The sequence below is a fragment of the Toxorhynchites rutilus genome, chromosome 1 (assembly GCF_029784135.1).
Source record: "Toxorhynchites rutilus septentrionalis strain SRP chromosome 1, ASM2978413v1, whole genome shotgun sequence".
NCBI lineage: Eukaryota > Metazoa > Arthropoda > Insecta > Diptera > Culicidae > Toxorhynchites > Toxorhynchites rutilus.
The window spans coordinates 45,751,924-45,770,491 of record NC_073744.1 but is presented as its reverse complement, the minus strand read 5'-3'; the positions used below and the strand labels follow the sequence as shown (position 1 = coordinate 45,770,491).

At 38.7% G+C, this 18,568-nt stretch overlaps 1 protein-coding gene across 8 annotated transcripts in view; it reads right to left on the bottom strand.

Annotated features, from left to right (window-relative positions):
• Positions 1-7,139: 7,139 nt before the first annotated feature.
• LOC129765201 (tolloid-like protein 1) overlaps positions 7,140-18,568 on the bottom strand; it is a 67,383-nt gene continuing 55,954 nt past the window's right edge. For all 8 annotated transcript variants that reach the window (XM_055765227.1, XM_055765237.1, XM_055765247.1 and 5 more), the window contains exons 4-12: positions 16,643-16,876; positions 16,126-16,535; positions 15,904-16,049; positions 15,299-15,500; positions 14,947-15,208; positions 14,679-14,884; positions 10,200-10,846; positions 9,703-10,137; positions 7,140-9,028 (exon numbers count right to left, since the gene is read on the bottom strand). In XM_055765227.1, coding sequence (XP_055621202.1) covers positions 8,705-9,028; positions 9,703-10,137; positions 10,200-10,846; positions 14,679-14,884; positions 14,947-15,208; positions 15,299-15,500; positions 15,904-16,049; positions 16,126-16,535; positions 16,643-16,876 — 2,866 coding nt within the window. In that variant the 3' untranslated portion in view covers positions 7,140-8,704. The remainder of the gene's footprint in view (positions 9,029-9,702; positions 10,138-10,199; positions 10,847-14,678; positions 14,885-14,946; positions 15,209-15,298; positions 15,501-15,903; positions 16,050-16,125; positions 16,536-16,642; positions 16,877-18,568) is intronic.

Here is an 18,568-nt window from a genome sequence, read left to right as displayed (position 1 = left end):
TGGTGAGGGTAAACAACGGCTTTTCCGAAAAATATTTACCAATTGCAGTCTCAAAAAATAACAAAGCGAAAAGAATGAACATTCGTTCCTATAATTTATAAACAATCGTCTCATACTAATATACTTGATGGGAAAACCTATCGACAAATCAATCGATGCAATTTTGCAAAATATAAATCTGACAGTGAGAATTTGTATCTAAAATTCCGCTTGCATAAAAAATATGACAATGATGAAACGAAGCACGTTATTATAAAAGGTAATAAAATAAAAAGAACATCCACAAACATATAAAAATGCTATCATATAAAAAACGGTAATATATAGTACAAAACAACATTAAATTTGGATGTTGCAAGAGATAACCATTTCTGCACTGGTAAATGCATTGTAAGAATCCGGTTCTCTCGTAACATGTAATAATTGATCTGTGAAATTCGATGCTTCCTAAGATGTTCTAGCGCTCATGGGACCACCACATTTCTGTTGACAAAATATGTGCGTGGCGGAAGGTAGTTGCTCTTGCAGTCGGCTTTGCCGAGAAATGTGTAGAAATATATCACCGGCCGGTTAGCAGTTTGACTAAGAACCAAAAGACTTCGCTGCATGTTTGTATGAATTGCTGCACAGCTGCATTTGGTTCACCGTTGTTAATCACAGCGGCAGCAATTCGACTGTTCTGATCACAAAGCGTCTTGCGTTGATCCTGCAGTTTTTTAAGGAGTAAAGCGTTCTGCATTATGAATTGGATATGGAACTGAAGCTTACGTTGGGATGGATAGTGCGGCTGTTGGGTTGATCGTTGCTGTTGTTGCATTTGTGGTGGATCAGTTGCATTCTCAACGTTGATTTTCATCAGCATTCGGCGCAAAATACCGGTCTGTTGGTTTTGCCTAAGAATTTGCATTTAACATTGTAAACGTAAACACCTCCTGACTGTCAACGATGTCGATAATGTAGTACACCAATAACTTGATCTAGTACGACTGTAAATTGAAAATACGACGAATGACTCGTACGAAAACAAGGATGGGATTTGCGTACGTATCCTATTCGTTCGAAAACTATGATAAGGGTGATTATATTGGAATTGTGATTAAAAAGAAAAGATCACGAAAATTTGACGATAGCGATAGTGAAGAAGAGAGCTTATTCCACAGATGCGAGAGTTGAGGGATAAAATTGACTCTCTTTCGCTAAGTGAAAATAAGTGAGTATGTCTTATTGGCGATCTAACACAAAACGTAAACGATCGGTGAGGCATCTGGATTCTGTTTTTGAACTAAGAAAATGATGATAAGGTAACCTAAAATTGAAAAACAAATCACGTATGTTTTATTTCCCGACTTTCCAATGTAGTTCTCACATGCATTTTTCTACTTGTTTTTGATGGTGCTCTCAAATTTCCGTCTTTGATTCAACTATTGTCAATATTTATACAATTTTCACTACTGAAAGAGATACGAAAATAACATGTTATATATAAAAATGCGCAGAATTAAAATTCTTAAAAACTCATCGCAATCAAATAATCTTTTATGATTATAACATTGTAATTTATGGAAAGAACTACAAACCTTCCATAAGCTCACATGGCAAAATTTAAAACTATCATCACTTTCACCGCAGCGCCGCTTAAGTGTAGATTTGTACGTTAGATCGCCAATATACGTTTCCGATATTAATGATAATAATTATCTTTTGTTTCAATTTTTTGGCAGTATATCAGACTTAGTCGAGAAGCATTTCGAAATATTTCGGATACAACCATGTTCCAAACAACTTTCAGAAGCACTGCTTTGAAATTAGCGGCCGTTTTGTATCTTCTGGCTTCTGGCCGTACCAAATTAATGTAATGAAGGAGAAAACATTTGACATAGAACTATGTCTTTGATTTCTATGTAGGTGGTCTCTCTACGAAAGATGTAACGACTTATCAAGAGTTTTCAAACGCATATTACTCAAAATGGTTATTGCGACATATGTTGTGTTATATATCATTAGACAGGAAATTTATCCAGAATTTTTTTTTTGCTTGAAACATGAACAGTGAATATAGTAAAAAAGGTTAACAAATTGGGTATGTTTTCTTTCGATTGCATTATCCACTCGCTTCTTCCCCGACGCAACGAGCAATCTTTTTGCCTAAATTCGGGCGCTATCTCATTAGGTGAGTTGATGCGTAAAATGAATTATTCTCCATTTACCGATAATAGGCATTAATTTTATATTATACTAGCTGTACCCTGCCCCGCTTTGCTGTAGCACATTGTGGTTGCATGGTTGAGTTGAATTTTCATTTTTTTAATTATTTTTCGAGTTTTTGACGCGTACACAAACGAACAGAACATTTTTGTATATATCGATAAATTTTAAATCATTCCGAAACAGGATTTCAGTTCACGATTCTGTCAAATACTTGGAAAAAGATGTTTCCATCACATAGAATTCATATTTAATACGAAATGGTCGATTTTCATAAGAAGCTTTATTTCAGAAACGTACTATGGTCATATAAAAGATCATTTTCTCCAATTTTTTTACTTTTTTTATGCCGTAACAACATTCCTCGGAGTAAAATGTATATTGTGTCCAACTTTGAGCTCAATCGGTTCCGCACTTTTGGAGTTTTTGACGCGTACTCAAACGATCACAACATTTTTATATATATAGATATTGTATGTTGTTCAATCAATCTGTGCTCAATTCATGTTTTTATCGTGTAGGTCTCACTACTAAAAATTTGTGTAATTGTGGTCCAGGATGTCATAATATCGAGTATGTTGTTTGGTTATGTGAAAATGCAATAAATTAATTTAAATGGCTGCTGATTTAGTAGATCGGAAGGGTATACCCACGTGAATCAGATTATGATATCTTGAGTAGTCGCTATCTTACAGGGCTATAAAGTTTTTACAAAAAATGTTCCGGACAACGTGGTAACGAAGGAGAGAATGCTAGTTTTACCTATAATATATTTTTGTAGTCATAGATTGATTTGAAACAAGCTTATATTTATGTAGGTTTTTTTTATTTAGACTTGTGTTTAAAAATGATACATGATGACTCTTTGTCTTCTTCTGCATGATTGAATAAACAGAAGAAAAGGGTAGTAGTGGCTTTAATGGTATTTTTGTGTACATTTTTGAACATGCGGTACCGAATTCTACCACGTTATTTCATCTAACCCGTTTAAAGGATACAAGTACATGCAGGAAACGGTTTTTCCAGGGCATCCATTTGATGTATCAAAAGAGAAAAAAATACCGATTTTTAACAATGAAAAACTCAATTTCAATACAATTACTACACACAATCACAGTCCTACGTCAAGATCCCGTCCGTGCCCATAGGCTCAGACCCAACAATTTTTTACTTGGAATGGCTCAACCAATAGTTTCATCAGTGTTCAATGAAAAAATACTAATCTGGAAAGAAGCTTATGCGAAAAATGGATCGAATTAGATACAACATCGTTTCATGAAACAAAGTAATATTTCTTCGACAAATTCAAGATATCCGGTGTATTGATGGTATCCATATACCCATTCTGAGGCCTACAGAAAATTAACAAATGTACTGCAAATGTGATGCTTATTGTATTTCTTTGTGATTCCATAGTGCTGAAATAAAAGTATTGTATTTATACTCACATACTTGTAAAAATAGACGTCAAAACCAAAGGAAATGCAATTGAATTTTTTTTATGTAAGGTTTAGCATTAAAATCAACGTTTCACTAGCATTTTCCCACACGACGATCAATCATTTCTTGTCGAGACATTTGTTCTCGTTTCGAGTTGAAAAATGCTCGAACACAATGTTACGTAATGTCAAACTTTGTTCGAAACTCTACTACTACCTTGTTCATTTCTCTCGTTTCGATCTCTCTTCGAGATTCAAAATGGCAAAAGTGGTCGAAACGAACAAAAATCACTCCGACTTTTACCCTTCAATCAACGCTCAGCTTCAATTTATCCGAAAGAGGAATTGAGCAGGCGAGAAAAGTAAACATCGTCAAGAAGCTTTGTCCCTTGATGCCTGAAGAAAAAAGACACTACATATTAGGGAATCCTTGTAATCAACAATTAAATTGTTGAGTTTGAACTTTTTAGTTCTAATCTTGATGTGTTGTATGTGAGAACAGCAGTACATTTCAATCTAAGATAATTTTTTCCTTTAAGATGTGTTTGATTTTATGTTTAAATTCATAAAATGATTTTATGAGCTTCCTCATACATGATTTGTAGTTCTAAAACAAAATTGCTATTATAAAAGTAGCATTGCATGAGGATGGACTGTTTTTGATTAAAATATTTGGCATGACGAGCTTTTCGGAAAAGTTTTTTTTAACAAGAAAGAAGGCACGTGACTTTTGTTGTGCTAAACGTTCATTACAGGAAATGTTGTTATATGAAATTTTTCTGTCCCTGCTCGTTCATCCTACGCTATCAGAACAGATAAAAAATCACATCGCATTACAATCAAATTACGTCACATCATGTGGGAAATGGAGCTTGCGGCACATCACAGTGGAAATGGCGCTTGCGCCACTCCGTTTTCAAGCTTTTACGGGATCATTTTTTCACATTTCTGTAAAACTTAAGTGTTGTTTGAACGGATTTGTTATTCTTTATCGATCTATAACAAAAAACGTAAAATGTCAATTTTGGCGCTTGTGTCACTTTGCGAGAATACGGCAGTATTGTGGTATACCCCTTTTTTATACTACACTTCAAGCTTATCTACTACTTTTTGATGAAGGAGTAGACTGAAAGCTACAGCGAGATAGGTGCCAATCAGGAATAATCTGTGCACATACCACGTGGACAAGAAAAAATCAAGATTTTAGACACTCTCTTCTCTCCTCCGTGGACAAGCGTGGACATGCCAGATACCCCTCCCTCTGTTGCCCACGTGTTGTTCATTTAGAGAAAATAATTTGAATTTTTTGTGTTCCATTTCATATTTTCCATTGGTAAAAATCTTAGGTATTACTATTTAATGGTTTGTTCTCATTTTTTTATTTTTTACCGAGCTCGGGAAGCTCTTAGGTTTCTTTTGTCCGATGAAGTCCATATCAAAATATTACTCATGAGTCTAATCTCGCATAATTTTATTTCGGGGCAAAACGCGATACATGCTTTAGTTGCGTTGATGAAGCGAATCAACGCGTTCAATCAAACGTTTTTGCCAAATAATACTTAACCCATCCATAGCAGCGTTCTACGTGACCATGCTTAACCAGGTGCTCATGAACGGTGGTTTTAGATACCTGTAGTGAATCTGCTATATCATGTGTCGTGTACAGAGAATTATTATTGATCAGTGACTCGATACGATTGTCATCAGTGCTGACAAGAACTTCCCAGCCAACCCAATAGATGCGTATTGCAAAAATCACTCCTGATCACACCGCTGGGCTTTAATTTCACAATGTCGGTGTAATGGCCGAGAACCGATTACAGTGACAGAAAATGCAAAGATAAACCGAAACAGAAAAAGGAAATCAGTAGGCTATAGGGCAATTCAATTTATGAGAATTTTATTGAAGTTTATTCAAATCGATGTAATTTATTCGAATTCGATACAATTTATACAACCGAAACAATTAAAAAATATATATTTCAATTGCAATTTTCGGTGGTAAGCTGTAGATACCTAAAAAAATATATATATATAGAAGGTTGTGTCCAAGATACGACCGCATTGTTAACGTAGAACTACGCTGTTATTTTATATAAGTCGCTTGTTTATACCTTCGGATATTAATCTATATTGCTGTGAAACTTCAGAAACAACTACTTAGTAGAATAATCTCTAAAATGGTTTTTTCATTGTAGAATCAGTTGGCGATAATTGATTGAATTGAACCTCGAAAACATCAGCAATGCTTCATTATGATCGCAAATGTAATCCGTGTTGAAGGCGGTTTTGCGAGTGGCACGCGAACCCAAATAAGTTATAACATTCCAGTAAGACATTCAACATGCTTGGTATTCCCGAAATAATTTTTTGGCGCACAACCTTAACGCCTGCTTCGCCATAACGTCAGTTTGATACATTGATGCATTCTCAAAGGCACCAACGACGCGCCGAAATCTCCTACTTCGCTGTTGTTCGATGCGGTGTCACACTCGCGAAGGCTAGGTTCAGTGCGAGCTCTTTCCACTGCACCAACATCGCGTGCATCATTAGATGACGCTTGCCTCGAAATTTTATTGCCCCTGGCAATGCGTTCGTTTTTTGCAGGGCTCGAGCCTTCTTCCCTCTTCTTCTTGCTCAACACACACTACGCGAAGCGTTCAATTTATGACGCGGGAAGAAAAACACACGATACGAATAACGCGAAAAACGAACAGAAAAACCAAACGACGATATCCAAGTTGGATTACCACTGGTGGGGTCCAATCTTAGATCGAAGCGCAGCGAAAGCAAAGTGATCTGGATTGCTCAACAGTCCGATGCCGAATGAAAGTTTGTCTCAGCGAGATCCACTGTTTATACTCTAGGCAAGTATTCCCCTTCATTCTTCTACTTTTCCTTTGTTCACGAAGACTTTAAATCCTACGATTTCCCCTCCGTTGGTTGTCGATAAGTTGCTCGTTATTGACAGCTCTGTTCGGGAAAGCATACAAATGGACAGAACAAATGTATGGGAAAATGGAAACGTTTAAAGTTTTCATGAATTTTAACCATTTACAAAATAGGGGATTCTAATGTATAGCATATTAAACAAATCTTACGGAATTTCCGATTCGTTTAGTATGTAAATCGCCAAAAAGCGGCAAAAATAGTTATAACGTTAACTTTATTTCATAAAAACGTGACCTGTTTTCTGATTCGGCACCCTTAATAAAAGACGTAGTTCTACGTCAAAAGAAATAAATCATTAAAATAATTGATAAAAAATGATTGGATGCAGGAAACTACAATAGGAGAGGATTCGGAGAAATTAGGAAAGGACCAGGAAATATTAATATCTTTAGGAAGGAGGAGACTATTTGAGTGGAATCTGGAAATCTGTAAATCAATTAAATAAAATATATATTACAGTTTTTGAACTGCTCCAAAAGTTTGCTGCAAAATAAATAGTTCATCCGAACAGTATCTTTCGGACACAATTGGCAAACAAAGAACCTTTTTCCTACCTGATTTATTGAACTACACTCATGAGGTTCTACAAATTCATATGTTTTTATCGTGAATTATAAAATAATTATTGTTCAAACGTACACGCTTATTTTTAGTTTTATTATTCACACTTACATACGAACTCCTAACTCTATTTAAAAACTATTCTGATGAGTCCGATTGAATTGGTTTGGTTTTCGTTGACATTCATAGACATGATTATGATTTGGCGTCTTAGGGGAAGTTACTTCGTTGTTTCTTCCACCAGCATACAATTCTATGAACTAGGTTTTTTTTCCACTCGATATGATGCAAGGAATGAAATCGATATGAATTCAGATGGGATGTGTTTGGTGTCTATTCTTTTTTTTTTAATTTTTCACTACACTCGAGAAGTACAATTGCGATCCGAACTGTGGGAATTTTCAAAGGTAGAAATAACATGAAGATGAATATATTTTATATTTGTAAATTGTAAATATATCTACTATGGCAAGTCATTCTCTATTATTGTTATCGTTTACGATCTAAATTAAAACAATAGCATAGTTTTGTTTCTGTTTGGTTGAAACTAGGATAAACCGAAAATTCATAGATAATCAAATTTAGTACTTCATCCATCGGAATCTTTAATTTATTACGTCTTCCAAATTTTTAGCTCAGAAGTTTGATAGGTTTATTCGTTTGACAGACATTCAGCATAACATCACACCCACCGGTTCTCATTACAATAATAGAAGGAGAATGCAACATTTGGGTCTATAAATAAGAGAACTATGATGTTTTTCAGTATTTTTACACAATCAGAACTAGCGATTAAATTAGACATTGGTTGATGGATTGGGTAAACACTTTCAAATAATATTATTCATCTAATTGCTGATTTTTTTACATTTCACTGGGTGAACCAAACTATATGTTATTTGAAAACATGGAATGCTACCGATTCAATAAAGATTTAAAAATGTTCATGATGAGAAATGACATAATTGGAATGCCAGAGGTATTTCGTTTTTATGTCAGTGCAAAAAGCGACAGTGAACTCGGTTGGAAAAACAACACACTGCTGTTCATGAAAATCGTTAGCACTGATTAGCGAGGAGGATTTGATTTTTCTATTCATATTGGTCAAATGAAGCTAACCAAGCTATATATCAATAGTATTCAACCAGCCATATCTACAATTGTTCCATGTATTCAATGATTCTGTATGATTTATACGTTCAAATAATATACATTTTCATTGATTATCGCATGTCATAGCTTACAATTTCAATTGAACCTGTAAGTGAAGAATTTGCGATTCTTGAAAACTGTAAAATCCTTACGCTAATCAATGATAGAGGAGATCGATTCCCATAATCAATAGTTTTTGTTTATGACTAAGGTGGTAATGCGGCTATTTTGTGTTACTGGACTTCTGTAGCGAATTTTTGAACCTACCATTTTACATACATCACGAATTGTTTTCACTTTTCGCACTGACACAAAATCACTAGCGACCCTACGTAGAGAACACGTTACGCATACTAGTTAACCCTGCGGCGGATACCGATGCGCTTCCCCCTATTTCAGTCAATCGTCTGAGATGACCGTATCTCATTGCGTACCGAAAAGTGCACTTTCGGATTTAGATGCCGATGGTGGACGAATATTTCGTAGTCTTCGTCTTCGTCCTCGTCCACGTCTTCGTCCGGCTTGATGACGGTGTTTTTGAGCGATCCCGGAAAGGGCGTGATTTCGGCGCTCTCCGACAGCTCCTCGTCTGTCGATTGGCCGTTCCCAAAAGGGCTTATCGCGACATACGATGCGGAGAAACCCTTGAAGCCTACTGTGTCATCTGAGCGGAATCGGACCAACAGTGCTTCGTCCATTGATATGATTTCTGGTGGGTTCTGACAGTAAATAATAATTTTTTACATATGCGTAATATTCCGGAAGAATACCCAGCAAACATTAAATCGTATAAAATGCCATAATTGGAGGCGTAACATCCAAGACACATTTAGATGATATATGATGCATATAGCTGGCATATACACGCAAAAGTGGAGGCGATATACGTATATGCCATATTTTATATGCATATAATACCATATAAATCAATATACGATGCTTGCTACACTGAAATGCGATTTGGCCCGACAAAATGAATGGAACGTGCATATAGAACGATTATACCGATATACGACTTAAATGCGCTAAACATACAACGTCTCGTCACCGTTCCGTCAACTATTCTCTTGTACTTATCTTGCCGAGGTCAATGTTGCGATGGCATATGTGAATGCGACCCTACGATTTCCATGGGAGAATATTTGAAGTTTCATTCACTTACGTTGACTTTACGGTGACGGGACGTTGTATGTGTAACGCACTTCAATCCATCAATGATGTAGAAAATCGTGTTTTTGCATCTTATACGGTTTTGAATACACATGATGCATACTTGATTGATATTTTATACGATTTTAATTTGATATGAATTTATATGCGACCTAGCATGTGCAGAAGTTCTACGATTTCATTTTTGCTGGGTATGTAATTAGATGGCATTTGATATACTTACACTATTTCCACAATATTTGCCATGTAAAGGTCCACTGGCGTCATCCAAACCACCGTATACCTCAACATAATCATACGAACACATCCGTTCTTCCTCGACGTCGAAGGTAAGGAATTTCAGTTGCACGTTTTTGTCACGATCTGCTTCGATGGACCACTCACAATCGGCGCCATTATCGTACATTCCAGCGCCATATTTCGCATGAGAGTATATATGCTTGACCTTGTTTGTTGCCCTCAAATGACCGCCACAAGCCGTTGAGTGGCTAGCGAAAAAGCCTTTCCGTTGAACACTTGTATCGGTATTGAATACCATGTACATTTCGTTGGACGTAGATGAGAGGGGATGCGGAAGTTTTCCCCCACAAAATCTTCCTAGAGCGAAGCTCTCCGTTGAATCGCCATCATAAACGACAATATGATCGTAGGCACATTCCTAGCAAATATGAAATAAAAAAAAATATGAAGAACTTCAAACCATGTAATAACACAACTTACTTGATGTGGCTCTATGTCAAAGACATTGAACACCAGTCGAATTCGATGTCCTGGTGTTGTCGTAAAGTGCCAAATACAGTCTTTCTTGGGTGGATAGTAATCAGGGTAGTTCGGACTAAAGATCTGACCGTTTGAGGAAGTGACCTCGTATTTACAGCCTCCTTCTTTGCAATCATGGCCATTATCCTGCAAAGTGTACCCATTATGGCATGAACAAGTGTACGACCCGAGAGTGTTTTTGCATTCATGTTGGCAGCCTCCGTTATTCATTGCACATTCATCCACGTCGGTTGAATAGACAGCAGCGAACCCGGACTTCTGGATGGTCTTGTCTGATTTAAATTCCACCAGCAATATGTTACTTTCGGATGTTATTGAGGGTGGAATTTTCGTCCCACAAAATACACCATGTCGTTTCAGATTATCTTCACTCAACTTCGAGTAAATCGTTACCGAATCATACTCACACTCGGATGCCTGATAGAATGTATTGCCCTCCAGTTCAAAATGTGTAAAATTCAGAGTAATCTTGTGTTGTGCTGGTGCAGTTATCTCCCATTGGCATTTTTTCATAATCGGATACTCGTTTGGGAAGGAAGGGGACAATATAGTTCCATTTGGTTGCGATAAACTTCCGCCACAGGCATCTAGAAAAAGGTTTAATGTTGTTAATTTCAAATGATTGGAACATGTTAGTAAATGAAACAAATTGAATAGAGTTGCCATAAATTCAAGATCGGGTAATCGATCTTGAATTTATGGCAACCTGTGGCAACCCTGTGGAATCTTTATCGTACGTGCTGACAGGAAAGGGGCCCTATCCGCGCGTCTGTACCCCATGGAGGAGCGGCTCAAAACGGCATCTGATCCACATGTTAGGAGCGACTGATTACTGTTTTCGTGTCAGCGGGGACTCTAAAACAAGCTGTCCAAGATGGTCCTCCGGCGAGACAGGGGTTGGTGCAGGTTCTGTGATACAATCGATCGACGACACCTATGGAGAATCATGAACGAACACGACTAGACGAGTCTCGTTTGAGACTCACAGGGGACCTCGACTAGACGATGGACGTTGATAACAACTGACAAAAACAACAGCCGTGATGGCGATGGCGATGGCTACCACGACATCGAGCATGTCGTCTGGTCGTGTATCTGGTTCTATGCTGCCCGTTTCAGCTCACCAGAGCATTGAGGGCACAAGACAGACAATCGGATATCCCCGTCCGGGATATCTTATTTATTTATTTATTTACCATCTTTGATCACAGACCACACAGATTATTTAGACATCCTTATTTCTATTTTTATTTTTAATCAAAAATATCGTGCACATCGTTAAAAGCCTACATCATCTATCTAACGGATTGTTATATCCGTATGTAGTACGGTGTCCTTGAACTCTGAGAAAGGAAGTGCTTCGAAGTTGGCTGTTCGGAACGTGAATATTTATATTTTGCAGTATGCTGCCGCAGTCGATATTGTTGCTTAGTACGTCGTAGATGAACACTCTTTGCAGAAAACTACGCCGGCTCGACAGAGTTTGAAGTCCGATGAGCGCGCATCGATGTTCGTAAGGCGGTAGATTGTCGGGATTTGTCCATGGGAGCCGCCGTAACGCATTTCTTATGAAAAGTTTCTGAATTTTTTCGATACGTGTTACGTGCATCCTATGATACGGGGCCCAGATTTGCACTCCATACTCTAGCATGCTGCGAACCAGAGAACAGTACAGTGACTTCATGGCATGTACGTCGTCAAATGGCGCTGTATTTCTTCACAGGAAGCCAAGCATGGAGTTTGCTTTAGTGACTGTCATCGATATGTGTTCATTGAATCTCAATTTCCTGTCGTAGCTCAAGATCCTTGATAGAGCCTACTCTCACAAGCGGTGATTCATTCAGCCGGGATCCTCATCTTCTGCTCCATCTATACCTGTTCCTCAGAAACGCCGATGTTAATGTTTAATGATGTTTCCTCCGTTGTATCCCTGTATCATATCCCTCCTATCCGATCGATAAACTTTTACTTAGTCGCGGCAAAACATACACATACTCTTTACAGATACACGGGCCGAAGGTTGTGCAGCCCACTGATCATTCACCAAGAGCTGAGGATTGTACCGCTCATGGTAACTCTACACGAGCTGATAATTCTGCCGGCTAGTGACCATTCTATCCTGGATTCCTCGAGTCGAGAAAGACGTACCACGCTAGATATGGGGTACAGACTAGCGGGGCGTTGCTGATTAATGGTCAGCTGCATCCCAATAGGAAGTATCCTGTGTCGGGCGCACGTAGAAAGCATTGCAGACTGCAACATCCTAATTATGAGAACACTTGTAATACTAAACTCGAGCCAACCGCGAGTAATCGGTTACATATTACTAACATAGTTGTAAGGCAAACATTGTCGAAATATTGAACTCCCTGTCAGGCTGACGCCATATGAGTCTTAATAAAAATATATATTTTGGAAAAAAACAGCCGTGAAATTCGAAGATGCATAGTTAACGGAAGTCGTGTATTTTATGGGCTCCGCAAATCTTTAAGGTACAATAAACTTCAACCCTTTACGAAATGTACAATGTGCAAATCCTTGATTCGACCAGTTGTTCTCTATGGGTACGAATCATGCACTCACAAGCACTTGGTGTTTTCGAAAACCGAGTACTAGTTTGGAGTATGGTGAAGAAGGATGAACCACAAACTGGCGCAGTTCTACGACGAATCCAGTATCCAGAATGTCGCCAAGGCTGAATGAGTGCGTTGGGCAGGGCATGTTGCGAGGTTGCCGGGCAACAGCACTGCAAAGATGGTGTTCGTGTCGAATCCGGTAGGAACAGAAGAAGAGGAGTTCAGCGAGAATCGGTGCCGTGGAGTTGGAGAACTGCAGCTATGGACCGGGTTCATTGGCGGAATAATGCAATGAATAAGATCCAATCTCTTCATGGGATATAGCATAATTGTAAATAAATAAAAATATGAGATGAGTAAGAACTGATATTGTTATTGATGTTAATAATAGGATCGAGATAACGCATCACATTACCGTCCACCTTTCAACTCATCTTTAACCGCCAATACGATCGGATTAGAGGAACTTGAGAATAATTCAAATGACATATTCAAATTGACATATGAGTGCTTAGAATTGGAGTACCGGTAAGTTTCTTGTTTTTATTTTCAAAAACTAATGCTTTATTCTGCAAAAATGGTTACAAATTTAATATTTAAAGTATTGCCCATCGCTAGTCACAACTTTTTCCCATCTTTCTGGCAATTCACGGATCTCTTTGCGGAAATAATCGGCCGGTTTGTCGGCTAACCACGAATCGATCCAATTTTTGACTTCATCAAAATTGAAAGGTGCTGGACAACCAGGCCATGTTGCATCGATCGAAAAAGGTTGTAATCGGATGGAGCAATGTCTGTGGAATACGGCGGGTGAGATAGGCCTCCCATTTCAGCGTTTCCAAGTATGATTTGACCGGTTTCGCGACATGCGGCCGAGCATTGTCGTGCTGCAATATAACTTTATCGTGTCTTTGCTCGTTTTGTGGTCGTTTTTCCTTCAATGCACGTCTCAAACGCATCAATTGTCGTCGGTAGAGGTCCCCCGTAATGGTTTCATTCGGTTTGAGCAGCTCATCGTACACCATACACAGCTGGTCTCACCAAATAGACAGCATAATCTTCTGACCTTGAATATTCCGCGCGGCCGTCGGTGTTGATGCATGGCCGGGCTATCCATACGTTGCCTGAAGTTTAGGATTGTCGTAATGGACCCACTTTTTATCGTCAGTAAAGAATCGATGCGAAAAACCCTTTCTTTTATGCCGTTGGAGCATGAGAAAAAACGGCGTCCGACGTCTCGTGGCTTCAATTCATACGGCATCCAATGTCCTATCTTTCGGATCATTCCCATTGCTTTTAAACGATCGGATATGGTTTGCTGAGCTACTTCAAGTGTATCTGCAAGTTCTTGTTGCGTTTGTGACGGATCTTGATTGTGTAAAGCCTCCAATTCTTGATCTTCAAACTTTTTTGGCGGTCCGGAACGTTCTTCGACTTCCAAGTCAAAATTACCACTTTCAAACCGTGCAAACCACGTCTGACACGTTCGCTCAGTTGGAGCATGGTCACCATAAACTTCCACCAAGATGCCATGACTTTCCGCAGCTTTTTTCTTCATATTGAAGTGATGAAGTAACACTCCCCGCAAAAACACTCTTGTTGGTACGAAATACGACATATTCGAAGTGGCAAAAAACTATGTTGTTCACGTTTCAACTTTTTGGCATATAGTGAAAAAGACACGCAATGACAGTAGCTTTCCAACGAATGTCTGGAAATTTGATTCACTGGAATAATAATCAAGTTACGCCATCTGTTGTAAAACCGAAGAAACCTACCGGTACACGTAATATAATTTTACGGTCAACTGCGCTTAGTTAATGTTCTGTTTATTTAAACTTACTCTCGCACGATTTTTTATCGCTGTGCAGTTCGTATCCCGTGTAGCAGGCGCATTCATATCCTCCTAGCGTGTTGATGCACTCGTGCTCACAACCATGGTCCATTCTTTCACATTCGTCCACTTCCTTCATGAAAGTGGCAGAGAAACCTGCTTTCTGTACCGACCCATCAGATACAAATTTTACAAACATTTTGTTTGTAGTTGATCTACACAGAATGATTAGTTTTCAGATTATGGATAATGGAAGGAAAAAAAAATCAACAAATACCTCATATCTGGTGGGCTTTTGTAGCCGCAAAAAACACCAATTAGTCGTGAATCAGCCGAGTCGCCATCACGAACTTCGACGTAATCGTACACACAATTATCGTGATTTTCCACTTCGAACGATTGAAATTTCAAAGCCACTTGATAGTCCTTGGGAACACTGATTTTCCAAATACACTCCTTGTTCGGCAAATAATCCATAGGATAATTAGGCGATTCCAAGCGTCCGCCACTTTCCAAATTAACATTGCCGCCACAAACCGCTGAAAGATAGGCATGTATGAACTTGGAGAAATATATATTCCGCACATGGCTCACACGTAACACACGTGCCTCAGCAGAGACTAACGTACCCTCATAACTAGCAGCAAATCCTCGCATATTGGCCTGGCGAAACGTTGTCGTGTAGGTGAGCAGCATACGACTGCCTGTTGATTTGATTAAATCGTTTACTTTGCCCGATCCGCAGAATTTCCCGAGGATCTGTGATTTGTGCCAATATCCATCGCGAATCTCCAGAAAATCCGAGCGACAATTGTTTGACTTGAAAATATCCTAGCGTAGATAAAATAGAGAACATTGAAAACAAAATTTAATCAATGAACATGCAATGAACATTAAACATGAAACCAGTAGAAACGCTCCTTATGTACAAACTGTGATTAATCCGGATAAAATAAACACAAAATTAAAAAAAAAACAGTTTTAAGTTTAAATTGCAAACAATTCGGCACATTTTGGTGATTGCAGATTGCTTCTGTTTCGATTAGTGCTTTTTAACTACCGAAGAATCTCATCGAGTGTACGACTCCATTTTTTCGTGCACAAGTGCTACTTCTTTTTTCTTCCAGGCCAGTATGAGTCTACCCTTCCCCATCAGAGCAAGAATTGAAGACGGGAATACCGGGTGAGTCTGTGTCTTGAGCATAAATCACGGTAAAAATGACACGGTACGAACCAGATCGGTAATGTTGAGCACAATTCGCTCTCCGTGCGTTGCAGTTATTCTCCACTCGCATCTTTCCGGTTCGCTGGGCGGCGCGGAGAAATAGTAGCTGGGGGAGGTGAATGATGCTGAATTTTCCTGAAACGTGCGACCGCATTCTGCAACGAGACAAGTAATTATATTAGCGGCGATGCTCTTTCACCGGAAATGTAGCGAGAGCTGATAAACACAAACTGGCGCATTTGTAGAGCAGGTTTGCCTGTGCAATGTCTCCCTCGCTGAGTCGTAATCGTTGACCAATTTCGGGACGTTTGCGGCCTGGCATTTCGATGGGGAATATTGTGTCCAGATAAGTTCCCTTCGAAAAAGTGTTACGCGCGTAGTGCATAATCGAGTCGTAGTCGTAGGGCAAACCTAACGAATTCACTTCGTCCTCGGTTAACTTGTTGAAGTTGTACTCCTGACCCATCATTATGTTGTTTTTCTCGATTACTACGTGATTTTCGCGATCCGGTCGGGTATGCTCGTGCCAGAAGCCAACAACATGACCTAATTCGTGCACGACAATCCCAAACTTGTCACAGTTCTTTCCAATCGAGATCGCCTGTGGTCCATTGCCACGCTTCCCCACAAACGAGCAACAGCTGGTATTTGGTATACGAAAAAAAAATAATTGGAAGATGCATCAATCATTGGAAATAAAGCTTCATCGGCATGAATGTTCCTATTTCTTCCATTTGTGGATACTCACCCGCATTGGCGTTCCGTAAACACGATGTAGTTGGGGTGGTCGATGGGATTACGCTCGACGAATTTTATGCAAGTGTAGTTCTCCCAGTGACGCATTGCTTGCTTGAAGAGGGCCTTGTGCAATCCGCTGAAATTGCCATCGATTTCATAGGGGATGACGCCAAAATCCCAGATACGCTCTTTCTTTGCGGTGGCGGCACGTGTAACGCGATGGTGGTCCGCATTATTGAAGTTCCTGATACGCATATAAGAGGAGGTTTAACAAAAATAAATCCATTATTAATCAATCGATGGCGAATGGTGAAAGAGTGTTTCATTAGGACAACACGCACGGAAAATGACTCGCCAGAAATTCCGAGAGCCTGATTAGAAGTTTATTTTACATTCACCTTACAAACCCCACTTGGCACCAATTGATTACCACCTGTTCATGTCAATGATGAATTATTTTTCTGGTGAAAAATCCACACAAGTGAAGCTTGTGAAAATCCACTGTTCCAGTTTCTCACCAAAGGCGTTTCTATGTGAAGATGTTTTGACGTAGAACTACTCTTTCATTAAGGGTGCCAAATCAGAAAACAGGTCACGTTTTTATGAAATAAAGTTAACGTTAATAACTAATTTTTCCGTGAGCGGATTCTGGCGATTTACATACTAAACGAAGCGGAAATCCCCTAAGATTTGTTTGATATGCATTACATTACAATCTTATAGTCTGTATATGGTTTAAATAATTGAAAATGGGAAGCATTCCTAATTCCTCATACATTTGTTCTGTCCATTTGTGTGCTTTCCCGAACAGAGCTGTCAATAACGAGCAACTTATCAACGAGCAACGAAGGGGAAATCGTCAGATGTAAAGTCTCCGTAAACAAAGGAATAGAAGAAGAACGAAGGGGAATATTTGCTAGATTATAAACAGGGGATCTTGCTCCTCAAAATATGACAGTCAGTCTTAATGGCAATAGTATTGAATGGTCTTCGGAAGTAGTGTATCTGGGTCTAACTTTCGATCGAAAGCTTACCTTAAAAAACACATTGACAAAACACACACAAGATGCAACATTTTTATCAGGTCATTCTATCCCCTGATCAATAGATACTCTCGATTATCTTTAACGAATAAACTTGCAGTATACAAACAAATAATATTTCCAGTTATCGCATATGCGATGCCCGTTTGGGAGTGCTGTGCTCCAACATACAAATTAAAACTTCAATGCATACAAAACAAAATTCTTCGCATGATTCTAAACTCTCCTCCCAGAACGCGAAATTCAGAGATACATCAGCTGGCCTGGATTTAAACCATGGATAAAATTATCAATAATAATTGTATGAAATTTAAACAGAGTTGCCCTCCCTCATAAACGGAATAATACAAAATCTGTATGATTATGCTACCTAACTTTCTAGTCGTTACCTTTCAAGGTAATGTAGTAATGAATCTGTGCGGAGGCAAATATCCAGGCAGTTAACATTTGTTTTCTGTCATCATTAAGGCTTCGTTGGTGCCTTTGACATTGCATCAATGCATTAAACTGACGCTATGGTGAAGCAGATGTTAAGGTTGTGCACTAAAAATTAATTTGGGGAATACCAAGTTTTCAATAAGTTATAATTTAAATTTTTACCCACTAACGTTTTTCTTCTTACTTTTTATTTGCAGGTGTCAATTTTCCCACCAAAACTGCGCTCCGTTGTGCTGTACAGTAAGAGTGTGAAACAGGGTGATGTAAGAGCCTGTATCAAGGCTAAGTGAAATTGAAATAATTAAAAAGAATAAGAAACCAAAAAGTGAAAAAAAGCAAAACTGGTATATCCAGTCCAGTGAGTGCTAGCTGGGGCCTTCACTGAGGCTATTTGGCTTTACTTTCCATTTTTTCAGAGTGTGAAAACTGGTGATATAAATTATCACTAGTGATTT